At 51.1% G+C, this 21,515-nt stretch overlaps 1 protein-coding gene across 2 annotated transcripts in view; it reads left to right on the top strand.

Moving 5' to 3' along the window:
* TCERG1L (transcription elongation regulator 1 like) overlaps window positions 1–21,515 on the top strand; it is a 228,086-nt gene that overhangs the window by 141,500 nt on the left and 65,071 nt on the right. For both annotated transcript variants that reach the window (XM_009245942.3, XM_054523071.2), the window contains exons 5-6: window positions 13,599–13,687; window positions 17,299–17,387. In XM_009245942.3, coding sequence (XP_009244217.3) covers window positions 13,599–13,687; window positions 17,299–17,387 — 178 coding nt within the window. The remainder of the gene's footprint in view (window positions 1–13,598; window positions 13,688–17,298; window positions 17,388–21,515) is intronic.

Here is a 21,515-nt window from a genome sequence, read left to right as displayed (position 1 = left end):
TTTGCAGAGCTCCCTGCAATGCCCAGTGGCAGCTGTCCTTACAGCTCGGCCTGAGCTGGCCTTGCTCCTGCGTTGCCTGTCTTCTGTCATTTGCCCCTGTCTGTGAGCCACGCCACTGTGGTCTTAGCTCTGGGACTTTGCATCCCTATCTGCCATTCTTGTATCATATAGATTCTTCTTTATCCCATCCCTACCCATCATTGGAGTCTCATTTCAATGTCACCATCCCCAAGCATCTCTCTCCTCTGAGCTGTGTGCTGGAGTCCCTTGTAGAGCGGGTTGGTCACTACCTGCCCGCCAGACCAGGAAGACCATGTCTGTCTTTCTCCCGACCTCCCTTGGGTCTCAGGCCATGCTCAGAGCAGGGCAATGCTTGGCACATATTTTTAACTAAAACATGAAGAAATCATTGCCAGCTCTTTGTCTTGAAGTCAACTGCTGTCACCAGCAGCAGAATGGAGAATTCCAGGACTCCAGACCTGCTGGTGGCCATTTCTCTCCACCCAGAAGTGGGTGTGGGGAATCAGGGGGTGCCTGGGCCTTAACTTCACAGAGCCTACTACCCCTCACTATTTGCAAGGGGACAAAACCGTCAGCGACGCATGCAGCTGCTTCTGTCATGGTGAAGTGTAGTTTAAGTTTAAGGCTCCGCTTCTTGGCTCTGGAGAGCAATGTTTTCATTGACCTCGAAACAAAAGCACAAGGGCCAGAAGACATTAGTGGAAGCCCCTCCCCACCAGCCCTCCATGGTGGTCGTGTCAGTAGGGATGGCTTGAACCACATGGCTGGGCTGGTTCAGTCCCCCTGGCTGCTGTCCGGGTTGGAAAAGGTGGTGCCCAAGGGTGGACCGAGGGCTACTCCGGTGATCACCAAGGGAGGGCAGGGCTGTGTTCTGCAGACCAGCCTCACGTGGGATGTGGTGCCCTGTGGGGCACATTCTTCCTGCTTCTATATAGGGCATTCTTGGATTGAAAGAAAAGTTTAAAAGGCAGCTGAATGGTGCTGATTTTTGGTGTTTCTCTATGTATAACTCAAGCCAAGAAGCCCCATGGTCCTGACTTGGGCGTGGCCTGGCCTTTCACCGTGACCTGGGAAACACACAGGTGCTGCCCACGTGGCTGTATGGGGGCTGCCCCCGCTGCTCTGCCTCAGCCGGCTCCTGTTAGTTTGTGGGGGTTGGGCAGGGAGTGCTGCTCACCTCCTGATCCGGGCAGCCCGACCTGCAGCCTGTGGAGAGAGCCGGGCAGGTGTGTTCACAGAAGCCCCGGCTTCCACCAGCATGGTGCCGATGCGGGCTCAGCCTCCCCTGCTGTCAGAGGGGCTGGAGGCTGGGCTGGTGCTGTCATGAGACGGAACCCTCCGTGATGACACGTAGGAGCTTGTCCCTGAGGGATGGAACGAGCACTGATGAGCATACACGAGTAGTGAGCGGGGCTCTGCTGGAACTGCTTTGCCTTCTCATTAAACAATTCATTTGCAGCTCTGCAGAGTGTACAGTGGAGTCCCATCTGTTGCTTCTGTTGTTTAACTTGATCAAAGAGAGGCTCATCAAGTGCAGAGAGCCACATCTTCATCCTGGAGCGCATAGAACGGGCAGATGCCTGGGGAGAAGGTCCCGAGGGATCCTGGAGACACCTGGGGCAGGGCAAGCGACGGCCCTGGACTCAGTGCTTGCTGGGAACCCACAGGCGAGACCAGCTGTCTCCCAGGTGCTGGGGAGACCTCAGGTCTGGGAGAGGCATGAAGGTCTCCACACCCAGTTTTCAAATTAGGGCCTGTGCCTCTTCCCAGGCCCTGAGGACAGACAGACAGACAGATGCATGTCCTTGAGAGGTATGTCTCCTGACCTGCATGGCTAGGGGGCCTCACCTTTTTTGGTGAGACTTGGAAGCACATCCCACCATCTAGTAGACCTTTCAAGCTGTTTGAAGACCACTCAGGGCATGAGATGCTCTTTCCCCCATTTATCACAGCTCAGCTGAGAGGAATAAGAGACATTCAGCTACCTCGTCTTGTTTCAAAAGTACGTCCAGGGCCCCATGCTAGTTGGCTTCCTTGTTTCCTGGGAAAATCCCCTCCAAGCACCTGGCAGAGTCACCTCTGTCACTGTCTTGTGCTAAACCTGCAATTCTAGTAAAGGTAAAGCTGGCAACCTCCCTGGGCAAAGGCTCAGGGCCTCACATGGTGCCTCCTGCAGAGCGCTCAGCAGGGAGGCAGAGTCCTCAGGGGGCACAGGTGGGACCTTGGCTGACGCCCAGTGCGCAGGCTCCCCCCACTCCTGAGAAAGCCCTGGGAGTAAAGGGAGGGAGAGCCTGTGTGACTGTCCCGGAATGTGGAGGCTGCTTCCCTCAAAATGGCAACATGCCAGGGTCTGTTTCTAGAGAAAAAATAAAGTGGAAACAGACTTGAAACCACAGCAGGGACTCAAGGGGCTGACGGCTCCTGTGTGCAGTGCGAGCGTCATGCGAGATCAAGACGGAAAGAAGCTGGATTGTGGATCTAGAACAGTCAGAGGTCGGGGGAGACATGGGGGGCATCGATCCAGAGTCACGTGCCAGGAGCCTCCCCTTCAGCCTCCTGCCATGACCTCAGCTGACCTCTGCCCAGAGCCTGCTGCTCTGTGCTGGACTCGGAAGAGGGTGTTTGGCTGCCTCTGTGAGGGGCTGTCCAGATGGGGGTCCCAGCACACACGCTGCCCTCTGACATGTGCTGGGCGTGTTAACGCCTGTAAAAGGGGAGACAGCGTGGTAGCCAAGGGGACTTACCACTGCAGATGGGCATGCTGCACTTCTGGACACTGCAATGGCCCTGTGCTGGGAGGAGCAGTGCAGGGCACACACGGTTCTCATCACAGAAGCAAGTTGTTTTGATGTCACCTCTAGAAAAAGTCACAATACAGACATTTTGCTTGTTCACGTTTACGTACATGTGTCAGCTTTTCTTCCATTCTTTTCTGGCACACGGAGGGCACAGAGCAGCAGACCTCAGTGGCGAGCTTGTGAGCAATGCCTTTATCCGCTGTGACAGGTGGCCGAAAAGCCATCATCAGGCACAAGCTTTACTTTGTGTCTGCGTGGGCATGTGTGTGCCTGTGTGTGTGTAGTGTACATGTGTCTCTTCATATAAGTGTGCTCGTGTGTGCATGTGTCTTTGTGTGTGCACATGTCTGTGTGTGTCCATGTGTCTCTATATGTGTACACGTCTGCGTGTGTCCATGTGTCTCTATGTGTGTACACATGTCTGTGTGTGCATGTGTCTCTGTGTGTGTATACATATCTGTGTGTGCATGTGTCTGTGTATACACGTATCTGTGTGTGTGCATGTGTCTCTGTGTGTGTACACGTGTCTTGGTGTGTGTTCACATGTCTGTGTGTGTACACGTGTCTTGGGGTGTGTTCACATGTCTCTGTCTCTGTGTGTGTGCATGTATCTTGATGTGTGTGAATGTGTCTCTGTGTGTGTATGTGTTTTGGTGTGTGTGCACGTGTCTCTGTTCCTGTCTCTGTGTGTGTACACATGTCTGTGTGTGCATGTGTCTCTGTGTGTGTGCATGTGTCTCTGTGTACACATGTCTTGGTGTGTGTGCACGTGTCTCTGTGTGTGTGCATGTGTTTTGGTGTGTGTGCACGTCTCTTTGTGTGTGCCTGTCTCTGTGTGTGTACACATGTCTGTGTGTGCATGTGTCTCTGTGTGTGTACACGTATCTCTGTGTGTACATGTGTCTTGGTGTGTGTGCACATGTCATGGTGTGTGTGCACGTGTCTCTGTGTGTGTGCATGTGTTTTGGTGTGTGTGCACGTGCCTCTTTGTATGTGCCTATCTCTGTGTGTACACGTGTCTGTGTGTGCATGTCTGTGTGTGCATGTTTCTTGGTGTGTGTACACGTCTGTGTGTGCATGCATCTCTGCGTGTGTGCACGGGTATCTGTGTGTGCAGCATTGGCCCCTCGGATGGGCACCAGAGGCCCTGATCCAGCTCAAGCACCCAGAGTAACAGCAGTCTTGAGCCCAGCTGTGACTTTCGTGACAACCCATTTGGAGGGACACCCATTGCTGGGTGCTTGCTCTAGCACCCGGAGGGCTTGACAGAGTGGCAGACTGAAGCTCTCCGTCTGTCGGCAGCTGTATTTCTCGCACTGCCTTGAAAGGTGGGCGTTGCTTAAATAACTCAGCCTGGTACTGTGAAATGGATTTATGCTTTGAAAAAAAGTTTCAGGAAAATGTTTTAAGTGATGGCTACAAGTTCACATGAATCTCTACTGCCTTCCTCCCCGCTTCCTGTCTGCACCTCTGTCTCAGTCCTTGCCTTTGTTTCTGTCCCTGTCCCAGCCTCCACCTTCTCCTCCTCCTCCATCGCCGTCTCTTCTTTTCTTGATCCAAGGTTGGGGTAAAGTCCTACTTGGCTCACTACGTACCTGACGCAAGAGTGCTTGGAATTTTTATTTCTTTTCTTATAGAAATTGTCTGGTTTAATATGTCTATTTTGCTTTTAACATCCCTACTTTTGGATAAAGATGAGAACTTTGAGCGTAATTTGTGAATTGCATGGGACTCACCATCAGCTCATTCATTTACTCATTAAACACACGTGTATTGAGGTCAGAGATGGGCAGGGAACTGGCTCTGTGGCTCCCTCCCGGGGTAGAGCTGGTGCTCCGGTGTCAGCTTCCTCTGGACCCAGCGGGACAAGCCTGCCCCTGGGGTGGGCTGCAGTGCCCAGGTGACTTGGGAGTAGCTCTCTTAGAGGGCCAGAGCATTGAAGCTGGTTTTCCCCGTAGGCCCTGATATGCCACCCTGCAGGCGTGCCGCACCGGGTGAGGCAGGCACTGGGCTCTCCTCGCTGCCTTCTGCTGACAACCAGGTTGCTGGTGCCGTCATCTCCACTCCTGTTACCCTCGGATCCCAAAGCTCACTGTGCTGGGTGTAGCACTTCCTGCATCTCCAACCCGGTGTTGGCCTCTTTGTGGGAAGCCTGCCTTCATCAGAGAAGCAGAGTGCCCCAGGCCCTGGATCACGCTGCTGAAAATGTCCCACCACCTCCCCAGGCCATTCTGTCTGGCGGTGACACCAGATTCTCTTGCTGGTCAAACAGATCTGCTGGTCAGACGGAACCCACAGAGAAAATCTGGACTCTGGCTGGGGATGGAGGACAGAGACCAATTACGGGGCTGGGGTCCTATTAGAGGGGCGGGTTCAGGTAACAGGGGTGGGGTCCCATTAGAGGGGTGGGTTCAGGTTACAGGGGTGGGGTCCTATTAGAGGGGTGGGTTCAGGTAACAGGGGTGGGGTCCTATTAGAGGGGTGGGTTCAGGCTGCAGGGGTGGGGTCCCATTAGAGGGGTGGGTTCAGGCTGCAGGGTTGGGGTCCTATTTGAGGGGTGGGTTCAGGCTGCAGGGTGGGGTCCCATTAGAGGGGTGTGTTCAGGTTGCAGGGGTGGGGTCCCATTAGAGGGGTGGGTTCAGGTTGCAGGGGTGGGGTCCCATTAGAGGGGTGGGTTCAGGTTCCAGGGTGGGTTCAGGTTGCAGGGGTGGAGTCCCATGATGAGGCAAATTCTCATTATAGGGCTGAGTCCTGTAAAAAGGTGGAGTTGCCTCTCACTACTGAGACCCCTTCTTGTGGACGAAGCCACGCTGTGGTTCTCTGGTCTGAGCATTTGACAACCCTTTGTTCTTGCAAAGGGAAATTCAGGATGTTAAAAATGGGTGGAAAATTAATTCTCTGCAGCTTGTCAACTCTGAAATCACTACCTATGAAAAATTTAGGAGGACTCAGAAATGATTTGCTGTTTATATGAAAATTATCTCCATTTATAGTGGGGTTCAACGAGGTGCTCTGGGATCTCAGGAGCCAGCCTTTGCTGGGGAACAGGAGGGTAAGAGGGAGAGGTGGGCACAGCTGCAGCGATGGGCCCTGCCTGCAGCCCAGCCCTCGCCAGGGGACCTCTGGAGCCCTGGCTGACCTGAGCCCTCTCCAACTGCACAGCAGCCCAGCCAGCTGGCATCCTCCTGGCCTACTGAGCAGGGCCCAGGAAGACCTGCACCAGCTTCAAGGAGGCTCCCGGGGAAACGGCCCCACCGTGGGGTTTCAGCCTGTGCGGCTGGGCTTGATGCTGGGCTTGTCCTATGTGCCGGGGTGTGGTGCTCTGTCAGAGGTGCCACCACCCTCCTGCCCCAGTGCCTGCAGCCCCCAGTGCTGTCCTCCTGAGGCGGCAGCAGGCATCTGACTGTAGTCTCGTATTCCGGGCAGGTCAGCGGGTCTGTGCAGCAGACACTAAGCGGGGGCAAGGCCACCACCTGTACATCCTGTGGTGAGATGTGGGGATGGACCAGAGAACCCTGGCTCTTCCGGACCTCCAGGGAGCACCTGCCACTCCGACTCCAGCCCCTCCTGTAGCAGTCAAAAGCCCTGCTTGGGGAGGGGCTTCTTGAGGGGTTTGGTACCCCACCCCCCCGCCTCGTTCCCAGTCCTGAGCTGCCAGGGGGAGCTCTGGACAGGGGGAGACTGTCCAGGTAGCTGCACAGTCTCCCCTTTCACCAGCTCCTCACCAGCGGGATTTGGCTTTCCTGACATCATCTGGAGGACACCGTGGCAGGTTCTGTCTAGAGGGGCAGGCCCTGGAGAAGGGGATTTAAGGAGGCACCTCCAGGCTGTGCCTGTCTTCTCCCAGCTGCCCCCAACCTTCCTTCTCCTAGGTGCCACCAACCTTCCCTGCACTACATGGTACCCCTTCCATTCAAGTGCCCCTCAGTCCCCTGGGCTTCTCTTGTTTTTAACCCCTGAAATCTAAATCTCTCCTGCTTCCGCCTTGCTCTGGGGCCGGCAACTCTTGTGAATCTGACACTCAGCATGAAGACGGCACGCAGGCACCTTCCCGGGGACAGGGTTCCCTTAGATACTTTGGTTCTTATTGAAGAGGCCGACTCGGAAAATCAATGCAGTCACCACGCCTCATTTAGGACCATATACAACTGGCCCTGAGTGTGTCATTTTTATTATCTTAAGCATAAATTGTATTTTCCCCTTATTTTATTATCAAATTTTTCAAAGGAGCTCAGTACCAGTTAAATTGACAGATAATTTCTGCCCTCCCTACTGGCTTACTTTATAATCTAGAAAATGCTCACCTAGTCTGCTTTTCTTAGTTGTTAAATGAGATCATTGTGCCTACTTTATCTCAGCATCTTGGAAATTATTTCAGAAGGGTGCTTCCAGGGAGGCAGTAGGCCAGATTAAAATATCATTCAGGCCGGGTGCAGTGGCTCACACCTGTAATACCAGCACTTTGGGAGGCTGAGGCAGGTGGATCACCTGAGGTCAGGAGTTCAAGACCAGCCTTGCCAACATGGTGAAACCCCATCTCTACTAAAAATACAAAAATTAGCTGGGCTTGGTGGCAGACCCCTGTAATCTCAGCTACTCGGGAGGCCGAGGCAAGATAATCAATTGAACCCAGGAGGCAGAAGTTGCAGTGAGCTGAGATCTTGCCATTGTACTCCAAGCCTGGATGACAAGAGCAAAACTCTGTCTCAAAAAAAAAAAAAAAAAAAAAAAAAAAATCTTTCATTATTCTCTCTACAACAATTCTTCAAGTGGATGAGACCTTATATGCTCTTGGAGGTGAAACCATTCATATATGGAAATGGGGTCACTAGATTGTGGCAAACACAGAAACAGGGCTCCAGTGACTCCCGGTTGTCTCCTGCCACCCTACCACCATCATAGCTGGCACAGGCCTGGGTGTTCTCCCCAAGAGTGGAGGCGACTGGACAAGCGTGCATGTCCAACCAAGCAAGGCTCCTGTGAGCTGGTCTCAGGGTCTGCTCCCAGCTGTGTGCGGAGCCAGCACGCATGGAGCACGCATGGTGTGGATCCTCCTCATGAACCCTTTTCATAATGGCTAACAGTCTACAACAATCAAGAACTCCAAGCCCTTCCAGTTTCCTTCAGCCTCAGGGGCGGTGGAGACCATCTGTGGGTCAACGCCCTCCTCAGCCTAAGAGATTTCCTGCCTACATCCAAAATCATCAGAGGAGGTTGGTTTCAAAGGCATGAGCGGCTGCTCTTGGCTTTCAGAATAGGTGAATTCTCTCTCCCTGTTCCTTGGGGTCCATTCACTTCCCCGGGTTGCCCTCCTCCCCCATGGGGTCCGTTTACTTCCCCGGGTTCCCCTCCTCTCCCGTGGGGTCCATTCACTTCCCCGGGTTCCCCTCTCCCCCGTGGGGTCCATTCACTTCCCTGAGTTCACCTCCTCCTCTGGCAGGAAACCAGAAGACGCATGTTCTCACAGCCTCACAGTGAAGGCTGCAACTCCGGTTCCTTTGGGGTTTACTCCACACACTTCCAGATATCATGTTGACACTTGGAATCCCAGAACTGGAAGAGAATGAAGACAGTTTCTTTTATGGATGAGGAAACTGAGGTCAAAGGAGGTCAATATTTATGGAATTAAAATTGGACTGACTTTCAGAATTACTTTTTGCATTGGGAGATACTGATATATTTCTGATAACTTTTTGACGAGGTAGACACTTTTGACTTCCTAGAGTAGTTCTTTATTTTAATAATTTTTGAAGAAACAAACTCTTTTGAATGTTAAAATAAATTCCTGGGCCGGGCGCGGTGGCTCACGCCTGTAATCCCAGCACTTTGGGAGGCCGAGGCGGGCGGATCACCTGAGGTCAGGAGTTCGATACCAGCCTGGCCAACATGGTGAAACCCTGTCTCTACTAAAAATACAAAAATGAGCCAGGTGTGGTGGTGCATGCCTGTAATCTCAGCTGCTCAGGAGGCTGAGACAGGAGAATCACTCAAAGGTTGCAGTGAACCCACTCCAGCCTGGATGACAGAGTGAGACCCTGTCTCTAAATAAATAAATAAATAAATAAATAAATTCCTGATACTTCATTCAACGCAAGAAGCATTTGCTGGTCTTAGGGTGTGTGATGACTACACGGCATATGCCATCAACTGGACCCGCATCCTGGTGCTGCCTTTGAGCTGAGGCCTGACCCCAGGTGATGATGATACCTTTGAGTCTTCACCTTCCAGGCACTCTAGGAGAGCAGGTGCCTCGGGCCTGGATTAATGACTGTGAAGCACAATACGGAAAAGCTTCCAGGACCCTGACCCCGGGTCAGGCACAAGCAAACCCACCTTCCGCTTCTTTCAGGGAAACAGGGCGAATTGATTGCTGAGCTCCAAGGATTTCTGAAGCTAAGTCTTGCCCAGGAGATAGGACACAGTTTTTCTTTCCACACTTTTCTTTCTTTTTTTCTTTCTTCCTTTCTTTTCTTTTTTTTTTTTTTTCTTTTTTTGAGACAGAGTCTCACTCTGTCACCCAGGCTGGAGTGCAGTGGCGTGATGTCAGCTCACTGTAACCTCCGCTTCCCAGGTTCAAGCAATTCTCTGCTTCAGCCTCCCGAGTAGCTGGGATTACAGGCGCTTGCCACCACGCCCAGCTAATTTTTGTATTTTTAGTAGAGACAGGGTTTCACCATCTTGGCCAGGCTGGTCTTGAACTCTTGACCTCGTGATCCACCCACCTCGGCCTCCCAAAGTGCTGGGATTATAGGCAAGAGCCATGGTGCCTGGCCTCCACACTTTTCTTAAAGAAATATTTCATTGCCTCATTTGACTTCAAGAGGCTGGTGTTGATTACTTTTCTCCTGGATGCCCTCACCCATCCCTGCGGCCCTTTGAGAGAGGAGTGTCTAATTGCTCACAGTGCATCCTCTCACTTCTTCCCCACCAGCAAGGAGGGTTGTGCTGGATTCTATAAGAGCAGTAAATAAATGCTTGTCAGCTGACTGATATGGGAGTTTTTAGCACAGCCTTTTTTGCTTCCTTCCAGGCTTCCATGCGACCTTCTCAGTTCTCTTTGTCTCTCATCACTGCCAGGAGGAAAATTACATTGAAGGCCACTGGGGAGCATTCACATCTCAGAGTTGGGTCTGATCAATAGAGGCATTGCACAGAAAGGTATTACCGCCATGCCTCTCTCGGATGACGGAAATATATTGCATGCTCCCCGAAGTACTTTAGCGCCCATGGTCTTACACTTGTTGATTTTCCTCCATAAACTAGTTCTGTCTGCCACTCAAGGGAGGATTTTATGACAACATCATCAGAGTTTGTGGAGAGGCCCAAAGCAAAGAGTACTTAAGCATGTCAGAGTGGACCCTGGAAGTGGCCCCCGGAGAGCAGTAGAATAAGCATGTCCACGGTGGAATGGCTGAGACGCAGACCCATTTATGTGTGTGAGCCCCTGGTGCCACCTACACACCTCCAAGGTACCTGCAAAATCAATGACTGTTCAAGAGTGCCGGTTATTAAGAAAACTATTTAGGACAAGGCACAAACATTTGTCACAGGTATTCCGGGGTGTGTGTCTGTGACTGGGGGCTTTAAAATGCTCATTAACAATATCTTCTCTAAGAAGCACTCATGAGGAACAATGTAAATCCATTTATCTCAAAAGCCAGACTTTAAGATCTGATTTTTACAAAGATCAACTGTTTTCAATATGAAAAATATCTTAATATGTTTTCTCAAGGTAATGGGGAATAAACTAGGCAATGCTGTCATTTGAGAACAGTATTATGGGCTTACAGACTCCTCGCGCACTGCCAGTGTTCCTAACACAGTTTTTCACAATATGTATTCATTTACATGCTCATAGAAGATACAGACATACATTTCTGTTACTGAGATTGCTGTGTGTTTTATAGGCACCTGCCATGTTGAAAACATAGGGTGTATGGCATAAAATTAAAACACAACCTCAGCTTTCCGTGCACGACCCCTCCAGACTTCCTCCCTGGGACTTGCTCTTTGCTGTACTTTAGATAAAATTTAAACCAATTCACTTTTGGCTCGTTCTTAGGTAGTAAAAAGCCATCCACTCATATCCAGTCAAAAAATAGGTCTCAGAGCAGTAGTGAAATATGTGGAGTGCTGGGTCATTGAATCACCAAGTTTAACTTCCCTCGTCCGGTCGCTTGGGCCTGCTTTGCGTTGGGTCTTCGAGGGCAGGGGAACGGTGGGCTCAGCTTCCTTTGTGTGCCCCCTTGTCCCTCAGTCAGGGAGCTGCTTCTGGTGTCTGCAGGATGGAGGCAGAGGGACAGAGCCCTGGGTTTTTTAACGAGGGTTCCCCAGGGCGTGGCTGTGTCCCCATCTGCTAGCCTCTTTCTGTGGCATAGAGGTAGTGACCAGCTAATCCCATCTTGTAGATGAGGAGGCAGAGATGGGGTGGGGACAGGACAACCCTGCAGGATCAGGACAGAGACCCGGTGTCCAGGCTGCTTGATGACCACTGCATCTTGACAAGGATGGGCTCTGGGAGTAATTCTTACAGAGTTCCGGAAATCTTAATGCAATCCAGGGACTCTGCTTCTCTTCCTGAGTGACAGTAAAATATTTCCACTGTCCTGAAATCTTTTCTTGACTCAGGCTTGGTTACCCGGTTCAGTGCAAAGCCGATAGTCCCTTCCCCAAGGCCAACCTTGAAATAGACCCGTGCACGCAGCTGCCAGGCCTGAGGGCGTCTCTTAGGGTGGTCATGGCTGTTGGGAGCCCTATGGTCGGCCTTGGCAGGCCTCTTGTGAAGGAAGAGTGTGCAGTGTAGACTCTGTGTGGACACCCTCGTAGAGTGGCAATGATGGAGGAGGCTGGCGCCCTCAGGGATCCCTGCTCAGCCTGTTTGCCGGCAGCCGGCACTAAGGGCAGACCAGCCATCCAGCCCTGGGGAGAGCCCGCAGGGCAGGGCCCTGTGCAGAGTGAAAGTGGTGGACAGGCTGGGCATTCCTCCACCCGCTCACTGGATGGAGGGGAGTCTGGGGTGGAATGCTGTGTTTCTGCCTCGTCCGAACTCAGCACCTCCGGGGATGGGGCCTCCGGGCTGCCTTAGTGTTGCTGCTCCACATCTGAAATAAATTTGCTGATTGACCCAACTCAAATGAGGGGCTTCCTCCCAAGGGCGCTAGGGAGGGATGCCTTGCAGACCACCTGGCTCTGCAACCGCAAACCGGACAGGTGCCAATGCCCACGGAGGACATGACAGCTGGCCCCATGCGGAGCTATGCAAATCTCCTTCCCGGAGCTATGCAAATCTCCTTCCCGGAGCTATGCAAATCTCCTTCCCGGAGCTGCAGAGGGGCCCCAGTTTGCAGTGGGGCAAGGAAGAAAGGCTAGAAGGTGGGGTGAGCCAGTGGGACCCCCAGTCTTGCCTTTCACCCCCTTCAAGCACAGACGTGTAGCTTGAAGGGGCCACAGGACGTCCTTTCTATGTGTATGTGTGCATATATGCACCTGTGTGTTGTGTGCACACACGTATAAAGTGATTTACATTAATTCCCCATCCTTCCATCTGCCAGGAAGGAGCATACCCAGGCCTCCCTGACTGCACTGCCCAGTCTTGAGCTCTGGATCAAGTTAAACAAATCTCTGCTTCCCAAGGGTCCTGCCCTGCACACCCATGAGACCTGGCCAGGGCTTTCCTTTGAGAACTTATCTATTATTTTAGGTTGGTGTGTGGTTAGACGGTTTGGGTCCTTCTTTTTATTCTTGGTATTAAAACAGAGCTCAACCTTGCTTTACTGTTTTTCCCTGTATCTACCTGCAAAATTTTGAGAGTTAGGTAGACATTTTTGGAGAAGACAAAAAGGTAACAATCTTTGGGAATTTACAGAATCCCTTCCTCCCCTGAAACAAGCACTTTTCCAAGTGCTGTGGGTCCAGCCCCCTGGAAAAACCAGGGCCCACCATGGTAGCCAGTAAAGCCATGGTCACTGGTGGTGTGGCCTGCACAGAGCCCCTCCTGTCCCCTTGGCAGGGCCAGGACCAAGGGCGGCCCATCATGGTCACCAGCTAGCAGAACCTCAGCAAGGCTGATTCTGCTGTCCTACACTGACCCTTTGTCCTTCTTGGGAAGGGCCTGTGTCCTATTCATCTGTGACCCACGTGGCCCAGTTCACAAGGCTTGGCCAACAGTGTTTTAGATGGCACCCAGCCTGGGCATAGATGGAGTCCAGGGGGCAGGTTGACATCACTGGAGGAGGCTCCTGACTGCCCAGCGCACTGGGGGCCCCAGAATGCAAGAGAGCAGCCCCAAGACACCCACACACGTGGGCACAGCACTCCCACCCTGGGCTCGCTGGGCTAGGAGTGGTGAGAATTGTCATGGCGTCACCCTGGTGATTGTCACCAGATGGACAACAGCCAAGTCTCGGGCCTCCCGCTTTTGGGCTTGTTTCCTGCTTGTCCTTCTCCATAAGGCTGAGTCCAGGGTGGAGTGAACACTGCCTGCACACACAGGCACAGGAGAGGGATGCGGGGAGGTCAGGCCGGGGAGTCCAGGGGTGCATGTGTGTGCCCAGGCCTCTGGCCCCCTGCAAACCCATCGTCAGGTGCATCCTCGCTTTGGGATGAGAACTTTGTCAATAGACTTCAACCCAAGGACAGGGCAATGCCACCTTCTTGTGGATTGCACAGTGTCTACTGACCAATTCCAATCTTCAGGGCCACTTTTTGTCTTTGATTGCTTAGGTTTTCCAAACTACTGTGACAACTGAAATTTTAATGACAACTGCTTTGGCCCAACAGATACAAGGACAGAGCGGGGCCGAGCGGCCCGCCCTCCTGCCCTGATGCTGCGGGCCCAGAAGAGCCGGGCTGGGGACAAAGAAGACAAGGTCAGTTTTGGGGCTCGTGTGTGTGTTAAAGACACAAAACCCTGGGTGTGGAGGACCAGGGCCAGGACACCCTCACGCTTGTTTGCTGTATGGTGTTTGTGAAACGACTGCCATCTGCTGTGTGAAGCAGCAGGACCTGGCACTGAAGGGGCCAGGTGGGGCCTGGAGAGCAGGGACGCAGCCCTTGCTGGTCCTGCCAGATCTGGGTCTGGAGCTCCCTGGGGAACTCTGTTGAGAAGGAATTTGGCTTCCATTTGAACTTTGTCCATTTTCAGAAGGAAGAGAAGACACACAAGGTAGTCAAACTCAGACACCACTTAGGCAAGAGGAAAGAAAAGCCAACACACTCATTCTAATTTCAGGTCTTTCTCTTCACTGGCTTGCCAAATGGTGTTTTAAAGACTGGCCAGGACAGTGCATTTGAAGCATTTTGTGTTTTCAATAGTACAGTCCTTCCTCTCAATAACCCAAGGGAGTCATTTTTATTACTGCATTTCAAAATCACAAATCACACTTAATTTGCTCTCATCTGTCAAATACACTGAAGATGCTGGTGGGACTCAGTTATTTGTCAACATTATCTCTTACTTCACCTTTCCAAGGTATTTCTCTGCCTCAAGCCACACTGCGAGCTTTCTGTTCTCCCTGGTTTTGCTTCCGTCTATCCTCTGAGTTCTTCCAGGATGTAGTCACCCTGTTGTTCACGTCTTCTCCTCAATCATCGGTGCAGGTGTTCAATGGTGAAAATTGATCACAAATAGAGCAAATTAATCTTTTGCCCCCTGAGATAGGATTTTTCCAATTTTTCCAGATTAACATCCAGGCCAGAATTACGTATTAATTACACAGATAGCCTTTCTAGTTCCTTAAATAACTCCTTTCTTCATCACGTGGTTCTTCGAGTCTAATTCACTTTTATAACTTCAACGTGGAACAAGAGTTTTATACCATGATTAGCCGTTTTTATCACCAACAGGAAATCATAACCAGCATGCATCTCATGGAGAAGACCTCGGTAATTAGCAGTAGAGAACCCCAGCCTTGCCAAATTTAAACGTTAGTCCCCATCACAAATTACATCCTACTCTATTTGCTTGAATAATTAGCTGAGGTAATCTACCACCACTCAGACTTCTTGTTGAGTTTCTGTTGTTCAATTAACTTCATAATGAAAGTCCCCCCTAGTTTTTTTAATTGGATTGGTAATATAAGCTCTAGTCTTAATATATATTTTTTGAGACAAGTGTTTCTGAATGCTCTGTTATGCCAATTATTTATCCTGACCTTATTTTCTCACAAGAAACAAAGATATTTCCTATTACTAGAAAACCTATAAAAATTTTATTCGTAAACTTACAAACTTAAAGATAATGTTATAATATACATTACAAATCATGTGTAAAATACCAAAATGCCAGGATGAACATACGTAAACAGACCACCCCTTCCTTCCTGGTAGTCCCTTGCGTGATGTTCTAGAAGATGCCCTTCCCAGGCTCACCCTGACGCTGGAGACTGTGCGAGATGCTTCTGGCTGAGCGCTTTAATCTGTGTGTTTCTTGTCCTTCCCTCTGGGCTGGCATCTCGCAACATGGGCCACTCACTCTGGATAACTCGGTCACCAAGACGCAGCTTCACTCTGTTTTCCATGGTTCTACCAAGCAGCCACATTAGACAGACTTACTTGTTTGGGCTTTATCTCACCATTGTCTCTTATAGACACTTGAGATTCTGCTAATTTTTGTTCTAATCTCATGCTTCTGTGCCTCAGTAATTTAGCACTTTTCTTCCTAAGCGCCTGTTTGAAAGCAGCTGACACAGTGCAGCTGGGCCCTGGCCCAGCGCAGCCCTCAGGGACCCACACGTGCTGAGTTTTGGTACAGCATCCCCAGCCTCCTGTGCATGGCTGATGTTGCACTGGAGGCTCCCCAGGAGGACTTTGGAGCATTGACTTCATTTAGTTTTGGTTGGTCGAATGGTTAATCATCTTCCCACCTCCACTGCCTCATAAAGTATCAACATCAACAATGGTAGAAACAGAGATTCTAAAATGTTAGGATGACTTTCAATTTTTTTTTTAATGAATTGTGTATTCTAATTGCACGTGCCATTCTCAGCTCGGAACCAGATTGTTGCTTTGAATAAGGCACTGGTATTTTTAATCCCACCTAATTTTCCCAGAGAGAGAACATAATCTATCAGAGCATTCTAAGTTTGAGATTAAAACCATGGAAACAGCTGGAAGAGGGAAAAAGAAAAAAGTTTCTCACACTGGAATTTATTATACTTCATGTGACTTTATTTCTTTCTTGTAGCCTTCCAAAATTCTGGTGATACTTCCTGATTTTTTTTATTTCTCTTTGTGATATATGGTTCTACTGGTAAGAATTTGGTTCTTTCTGCCCAGTACTGACTGAACAAAGACCTGCTGTCTGTCATACACCAATATGGCTAAAGGAGTTCATCTGAATTCTGGGCCTCTGTTTATGTTAGAGTTGTGATGGGCCATATTTTTAAATCTCAAGCAACTTTTATTTTTCTCCAAATTTTATTCTTAATGAATACTGATCAAGTGTCCTAACCATAGCTTATTTTTATCTCTTTTTAATTTTAGGGCATAAATCTTCATTTTATTCTAGGTGATAAATTTTCTTTTTTTTTTTCTTTTTTCTTTTTTTTTTTTTTTTAGACAGAGTCTCACTCTGTTCCCCAGGCTGGAGTGCAGTGGTGCAATCTCGGCTCACTGCAACCTCCACCTCCAAGGTTCAAGTGATTCTCCTGCCTCAGCCTCCCAAGTAGCTGGGACTACAGGTGCGCACACCGCACACAGCTAATTTTTGTATTTTTAGTAGAGATGGGGTTTCACCATGTTGGCCAGGATGGTCTAGATCTCTTGACCTCGTGATCCGCCCGCTTCGGCCTCCCAAAGTGCTTGGATTACAGGCGTGAGCCACAATGCCTGGCACTTCAAACATTCTTATTTCTTAATGGAAATGTGGACCAACGGAGCGTCAGAATCAGAATCATCCCCAGGATGCAAAACAGCCCCCATGAGCCCTGCCCCCAGCTGGATGTTTGGGAAGGGCAGGAGCCTGGGGAGGAACTAGACTCTATGTGGCAGAGTCGTTATTGAGGAATATGGGTTTGTCGCCTCCTCCCGCCTTAACAGGACCAGGATGTGGCAGCCCCAGCTTTGAGGCTCCCTGCCACTAAATGCTGTTGTTTTCATGGCATAGAGACTCCCACTGCTGGGTCAGCTCATTTTTGGGGATGAAGCCAGTGAGATTTTCTGTCCCAAAGACCTCAGACCTCAGATGCCCTCTCTTGGCTGCCTCTGACCGTCTCTGCTTCTGGAAAAGCAGGCAGCTTAGACAACTTGGGACAATGAGGGGGTGCCTTTGTCCAGGTGATTCTACCCAGTGTGCTCTGCACTGATTCCGTGTTCCTGGCAGAACCTCCCAGCCCAGGTGCTGCCGTGCTGAGGTCATTATCTCGTGGCTACTATAAGCATCCTGCCTGCAGGAGATTTGTTTATTCCTCCCTTCCTTGCTTGTAATTGAAGATGAGTGTTTAAAATTAAAAGCCACTCTCCTGTCTCTTTCTGTTGAAAGGAGCCTCCACCGATGCTGGGGGGAGGAGAGGACAGCACAGCCAGAGGCAACAGGCCGGTGGCCTCCACCCCGGTGCCCGGATCCCCCTGGTAAGACACCCCAAAGCTCGAGAGCCACTAGCAATGGCGTTGTCTGGTCCTGGCATTTGCCTGATGTCACCAAAGAGACACTACATGTTTCTCAGGCATCCTGTGTCTTAAAAACAATGAACTTGCAACTCCTGGCAGGTGTAATTCTGCACTGTGGTCACATTCTCCAGAAAGAAAAAAATAGCATTTAAGCGATGAGCTATCCTGCTCTGATCTATCTGTGAATATGTATTAAAATGATAATGCTGTTGCATGTCTATCAGCGAAAGGCAGTGGCTGAAGAAAGTGTAGCATGCCTTATGCTTCAAAAGATCTGTTTTCCCTCCACTCCAAGAAGAATCGTAACTGAATGTCTGTTAATTAAAGACGTGCCTGTTCTCTCTGTCGCCCTGCGTGGCTGCCTGCTCTCGGAATATGCCACACTCCAGACACCCTCCACGAGGGAGCCACAGTTTTTGGTTTTTAAAAATGCCCTTTTATAATGGAGTCATTTGGAAGCAGAATAAAAGGTTATTACAGTAAAAATTAAGTTTAAAGCCTGAAGATGAGAGTGCAGTATACAGCTGGGAGGCACAGCTAATTTAAAGAACAGAAATAGCAACCACTTGTGTCAGCTCAATGTGCCAGCCAGGTACAGAAGGCAGCCGGCTAAGGAGCACAGGGCCCCCACCAGCCTTGCGTAGTGAGTGAGCACATCCCTGCTGACTGGGCCTGCTGTGCCACGCCCCGGCCCTCTGATAATTGGGGTGAACTTGGCTCCAATCTGGACAGACTGGCACCCCTGCCTTGTATGCCATGGACGGTGTCGGTGGCAGGCTCCTGGTACCTCCAGCCTTCCATTTGTAGCTAAAGCTCCTCTGCACCCTGGGAGTGCCTCGGGGTAAGGCCTCTTTGTACTAATATTATGCTGTTTTCCAACCACCCGTTCTCCAACCCTTACAATTTAGCTCGATTCTGATGCTAACTACTGGGAGTTAGTGTCAAACCCCACAGGCTGGGGTCAGTCCCTCAGGCTGCCCTGCTTCAGACATTGGCTGCAAATGGGGTCCCCCAGCTGCCTGCACATCTGCCCAGCTGACCACAGATTTGGGGTCCCCATGACTTCCTCTCCACTTCAGTGGTGATTTGCTAGGACCACTTGCAGAACTCAGGAAGCGCTTTACTTGTGATTACAGTTGTCTTATCAAGGATACAATTCAGGAACAGCCAATGGAAGCAATGCTCAGGGAAAGGTGTGGACCTAACTAAGCTTCTGGGCCTCGCTGGTGCCACCCTCCCAGTGCTGCAGCGTTCACCAGCCTGGAAGCGCTCTGAACCTCAAAGTTTTACAATTTCAATGGAAATGTAACTACATAGGCATGACTGATGAAATCATCAGCCAAGTGAGACGACTCAGAGGGTTGGGCAGCGCTAAAAGTGATGGCCCTCCAGTCACGTGGTTGGTGTCTCTGGAGACCAGCACCCTCCCTGAAGCTACTCAGGGGTCCTGAAGTCACATGGTTTATGTCTCTGGAGACCAGCACCCTCCCTGAAGCTACTCAGGGGTCCTGAAGTCACGTGGTTGGTGTCTCTGGAGACCAGCACCCTCCCTGAAGCTACTCAGGGGTCCTGAAGTCACATGGTTTATGTCTCTGGAGACCAGCACCCTCCCTGAAGCTACTCAGGGGTCCTGAAGTCACGTGGTTGGTGTCTCTGGAGACCAGCACCCTCCCTGAAGCTACTCAGGGGTCCTGAAGTCATTTCATTTGTGCGGCCTCAGGCACAGGTGTTATTCCTACCAGGTCAGGGACTTGGTAGGAATAACAAGATGCTCTCCTTGCTCAGGAAATTCTAAGAGTTTGGGAAGCTCTGTGTCAGGAATCTGGAACAAAGACCATATACATCCCTCTGCTGCTTAACGACAGGGGTATATTCTGGAAACGCATCCTCAGGCAGTGGCATCCGACATCCTTTTGTGCACATCACAGGGTGTGCTCACACAGGCCTGGCGGCACGGCCTCCCGCACACCCGGGCTGCATCAGGCTGCAGACCACACGGCGCTGACTGCACGGAAGCAGTTGTGACACAGTGGTGGGGATGTGTGTGTCTAAACACATCCGAACGTGAGAAGGTACAGTAAAATTTGATATTATAATCTGACGGGACCACCATGGTATGTGTGGTCGGTCCATGGTTGAGAGAAATGTCACTATGCGGCACATGACTGCATATACATTTTACGATGCCTCAAACTGGTTGAGAGCTTCTACAGGCAAACTCTCCAATGTCTCCAAGGCAGGCACACTGCCGCACATCGCGCTGCGGGATGGGGAAACGTTCCCCAAGACTGTGTGGAATCCTCACACAGCTTCCGCCAAGCTCCCTGGGGAGTTGCAGGGATCCAGAAGACTTGACCTTGAGCCCTAGAACCTTCTCACTGTGAAAGCTGCGGCTTTCTTCTCCAGCGATATTGTGTTACCATGGGCAAGGCTTCGTGGGATCCAGCAAATGAAAACGGTTCCCTGGCTGCTGCAGTCCCCTCCCTCAGCATGGGTCTTTGCCGATGAATCCTGGGTAGGTGAGGGAGTCTGTTGGTTGCTGCATGATCTCACCTGGAAGTGGATTATCTCTGCGGCACGAGACGTTCAGTCACAGAAGCAGAACAAGGCAGCTTGGCCCACGTGGGAGGGCAGACCCCATGCAGGACGAGGACTTAGCAGGTCCTTGTGGGTTTCTGAGAGGGAAGCAGCTAAGCCAGGGGTACTTGCAGATTAGGGAATGAATGGCGGGTGCTGGGCATGGGAGGTAAGGGTGGCTGTGGTCAGAGGGAGTGGCGGGGTGTATGGCCATGGGCTTCAGGTGAGGTGGGTGAGGGCTTGGGCCTGGAAGCACAGACGAAGGACAGCCAAGGTCCCACAGGACCTACAGGCCTTCCTGGTCTGCACAGTGACTGGTGCCACTAAGGCGGAGGTGCAGTGTAGGTTCCTGGCCATGTCGTCTTTAACTGGCAAGCATGAGGATGAGAGGGAATTCTCCAGGGAACCCCAGGTGGGCGCCTCTTGTGTTACAAGACGAGCTAATACCTTCGAGTGGATGGAGAAGCTTCATGCTGGGAGCAGACTGCTTGAATCAGAGCTAGGCTTGCCTGCTGGGACCTGTGCAGTACCATAGAGGGAGGGAGAGGTGGCTGCTGCTTCACTGCATTTCTCGTTTCATGTTTAGTCTAATCTCAGCCCCACCTGAATGGAGAGAGAGCCTAGGCTTGGTTGAGCAGCTGTTGGAGTAAGGATGTGAGTATTGGCAGACCACCACCAGACCTCAGAGGGTGGGTTTGCACTTACCCTTAAAGGTGGAGGCACCTTCGACATTGCAGAGTGAAGGGGCCACTCCAGATCTCAGCTTCTCCCGTGGCCACATGCTCTGTCAAGGAGGGCTTTGTGTGCCTCGTGATGTGACATCCTCACTAATGTCAGCATGATGCACGCAGGCCTGGGAACGGCACACTCTCCTCACACTGCAGCCTGCATCTAGGAAAAGCTCTCTTTGCCATGGGGTGGGGTTGGGGGATGGGTCTATGCCTATTTCACTTGATTAGCTGAATCATCTGCTTCTGTCTCGCTTATAGAGATTTGCTAGTAGTCAGCCTTTCCCCCGAGTCAGCCAGGGTCTCATGGAGACACACTGGGAGCTCCAGGGACAGGAATGGGGCCCTTTCATCTGTCTCATTTTCCCTCACCCATTTGAAACAACCCATGCTTAGAAAGGGTGTCTTTGCCCAGATAGAGAATGTCTCAGAGACTGTGGCCGCCTTGAACTTTCTAAGAAGACCACAGGGGGCCTCAGCAGGAGCTTGGCAGAACCCCCAGGACTAAGGAGGCATTGGGGAGGGGCCTCAGCAACAGCTTCTGCCAGAGGCACAACAGCCCATCCCTGCCCAAATAGACGAGCTCCTTGGTCTTCATCTCAGCCCTGGAAGACTTAGACAGAGAGGTCAAGCCCACGGTGCTCGGTGAGTCTCTGGCACATGGCTGTCAGGGCACAGTGTGGTTTGCCTGTTTACTCTGAGCTGACAGAGTGTCCCCGGGGCACACTGCCCCTTTTCCTGCTGAGGCCCCCAACCGTGAGTGAGAACCCGCCTGCCCCACAGA

Source organism: Pongo abelii, chromosome 8, assembly GCF_028885655.2.
Source record: "Pongo abelii isolate AG06213 chromosome 8, NHGRI_mPonAbe1-v2.0_pri, whole genome shotgun sequence".
Lineage (NCBI taxonomy): Eukaryota > Metazoa > Chordata > Mammalia > Primates > Hominidae > Pongo > Pongo abelii.
This window is presented reverse-complemented; position numbering and strand designations above follow the sequence as displayed.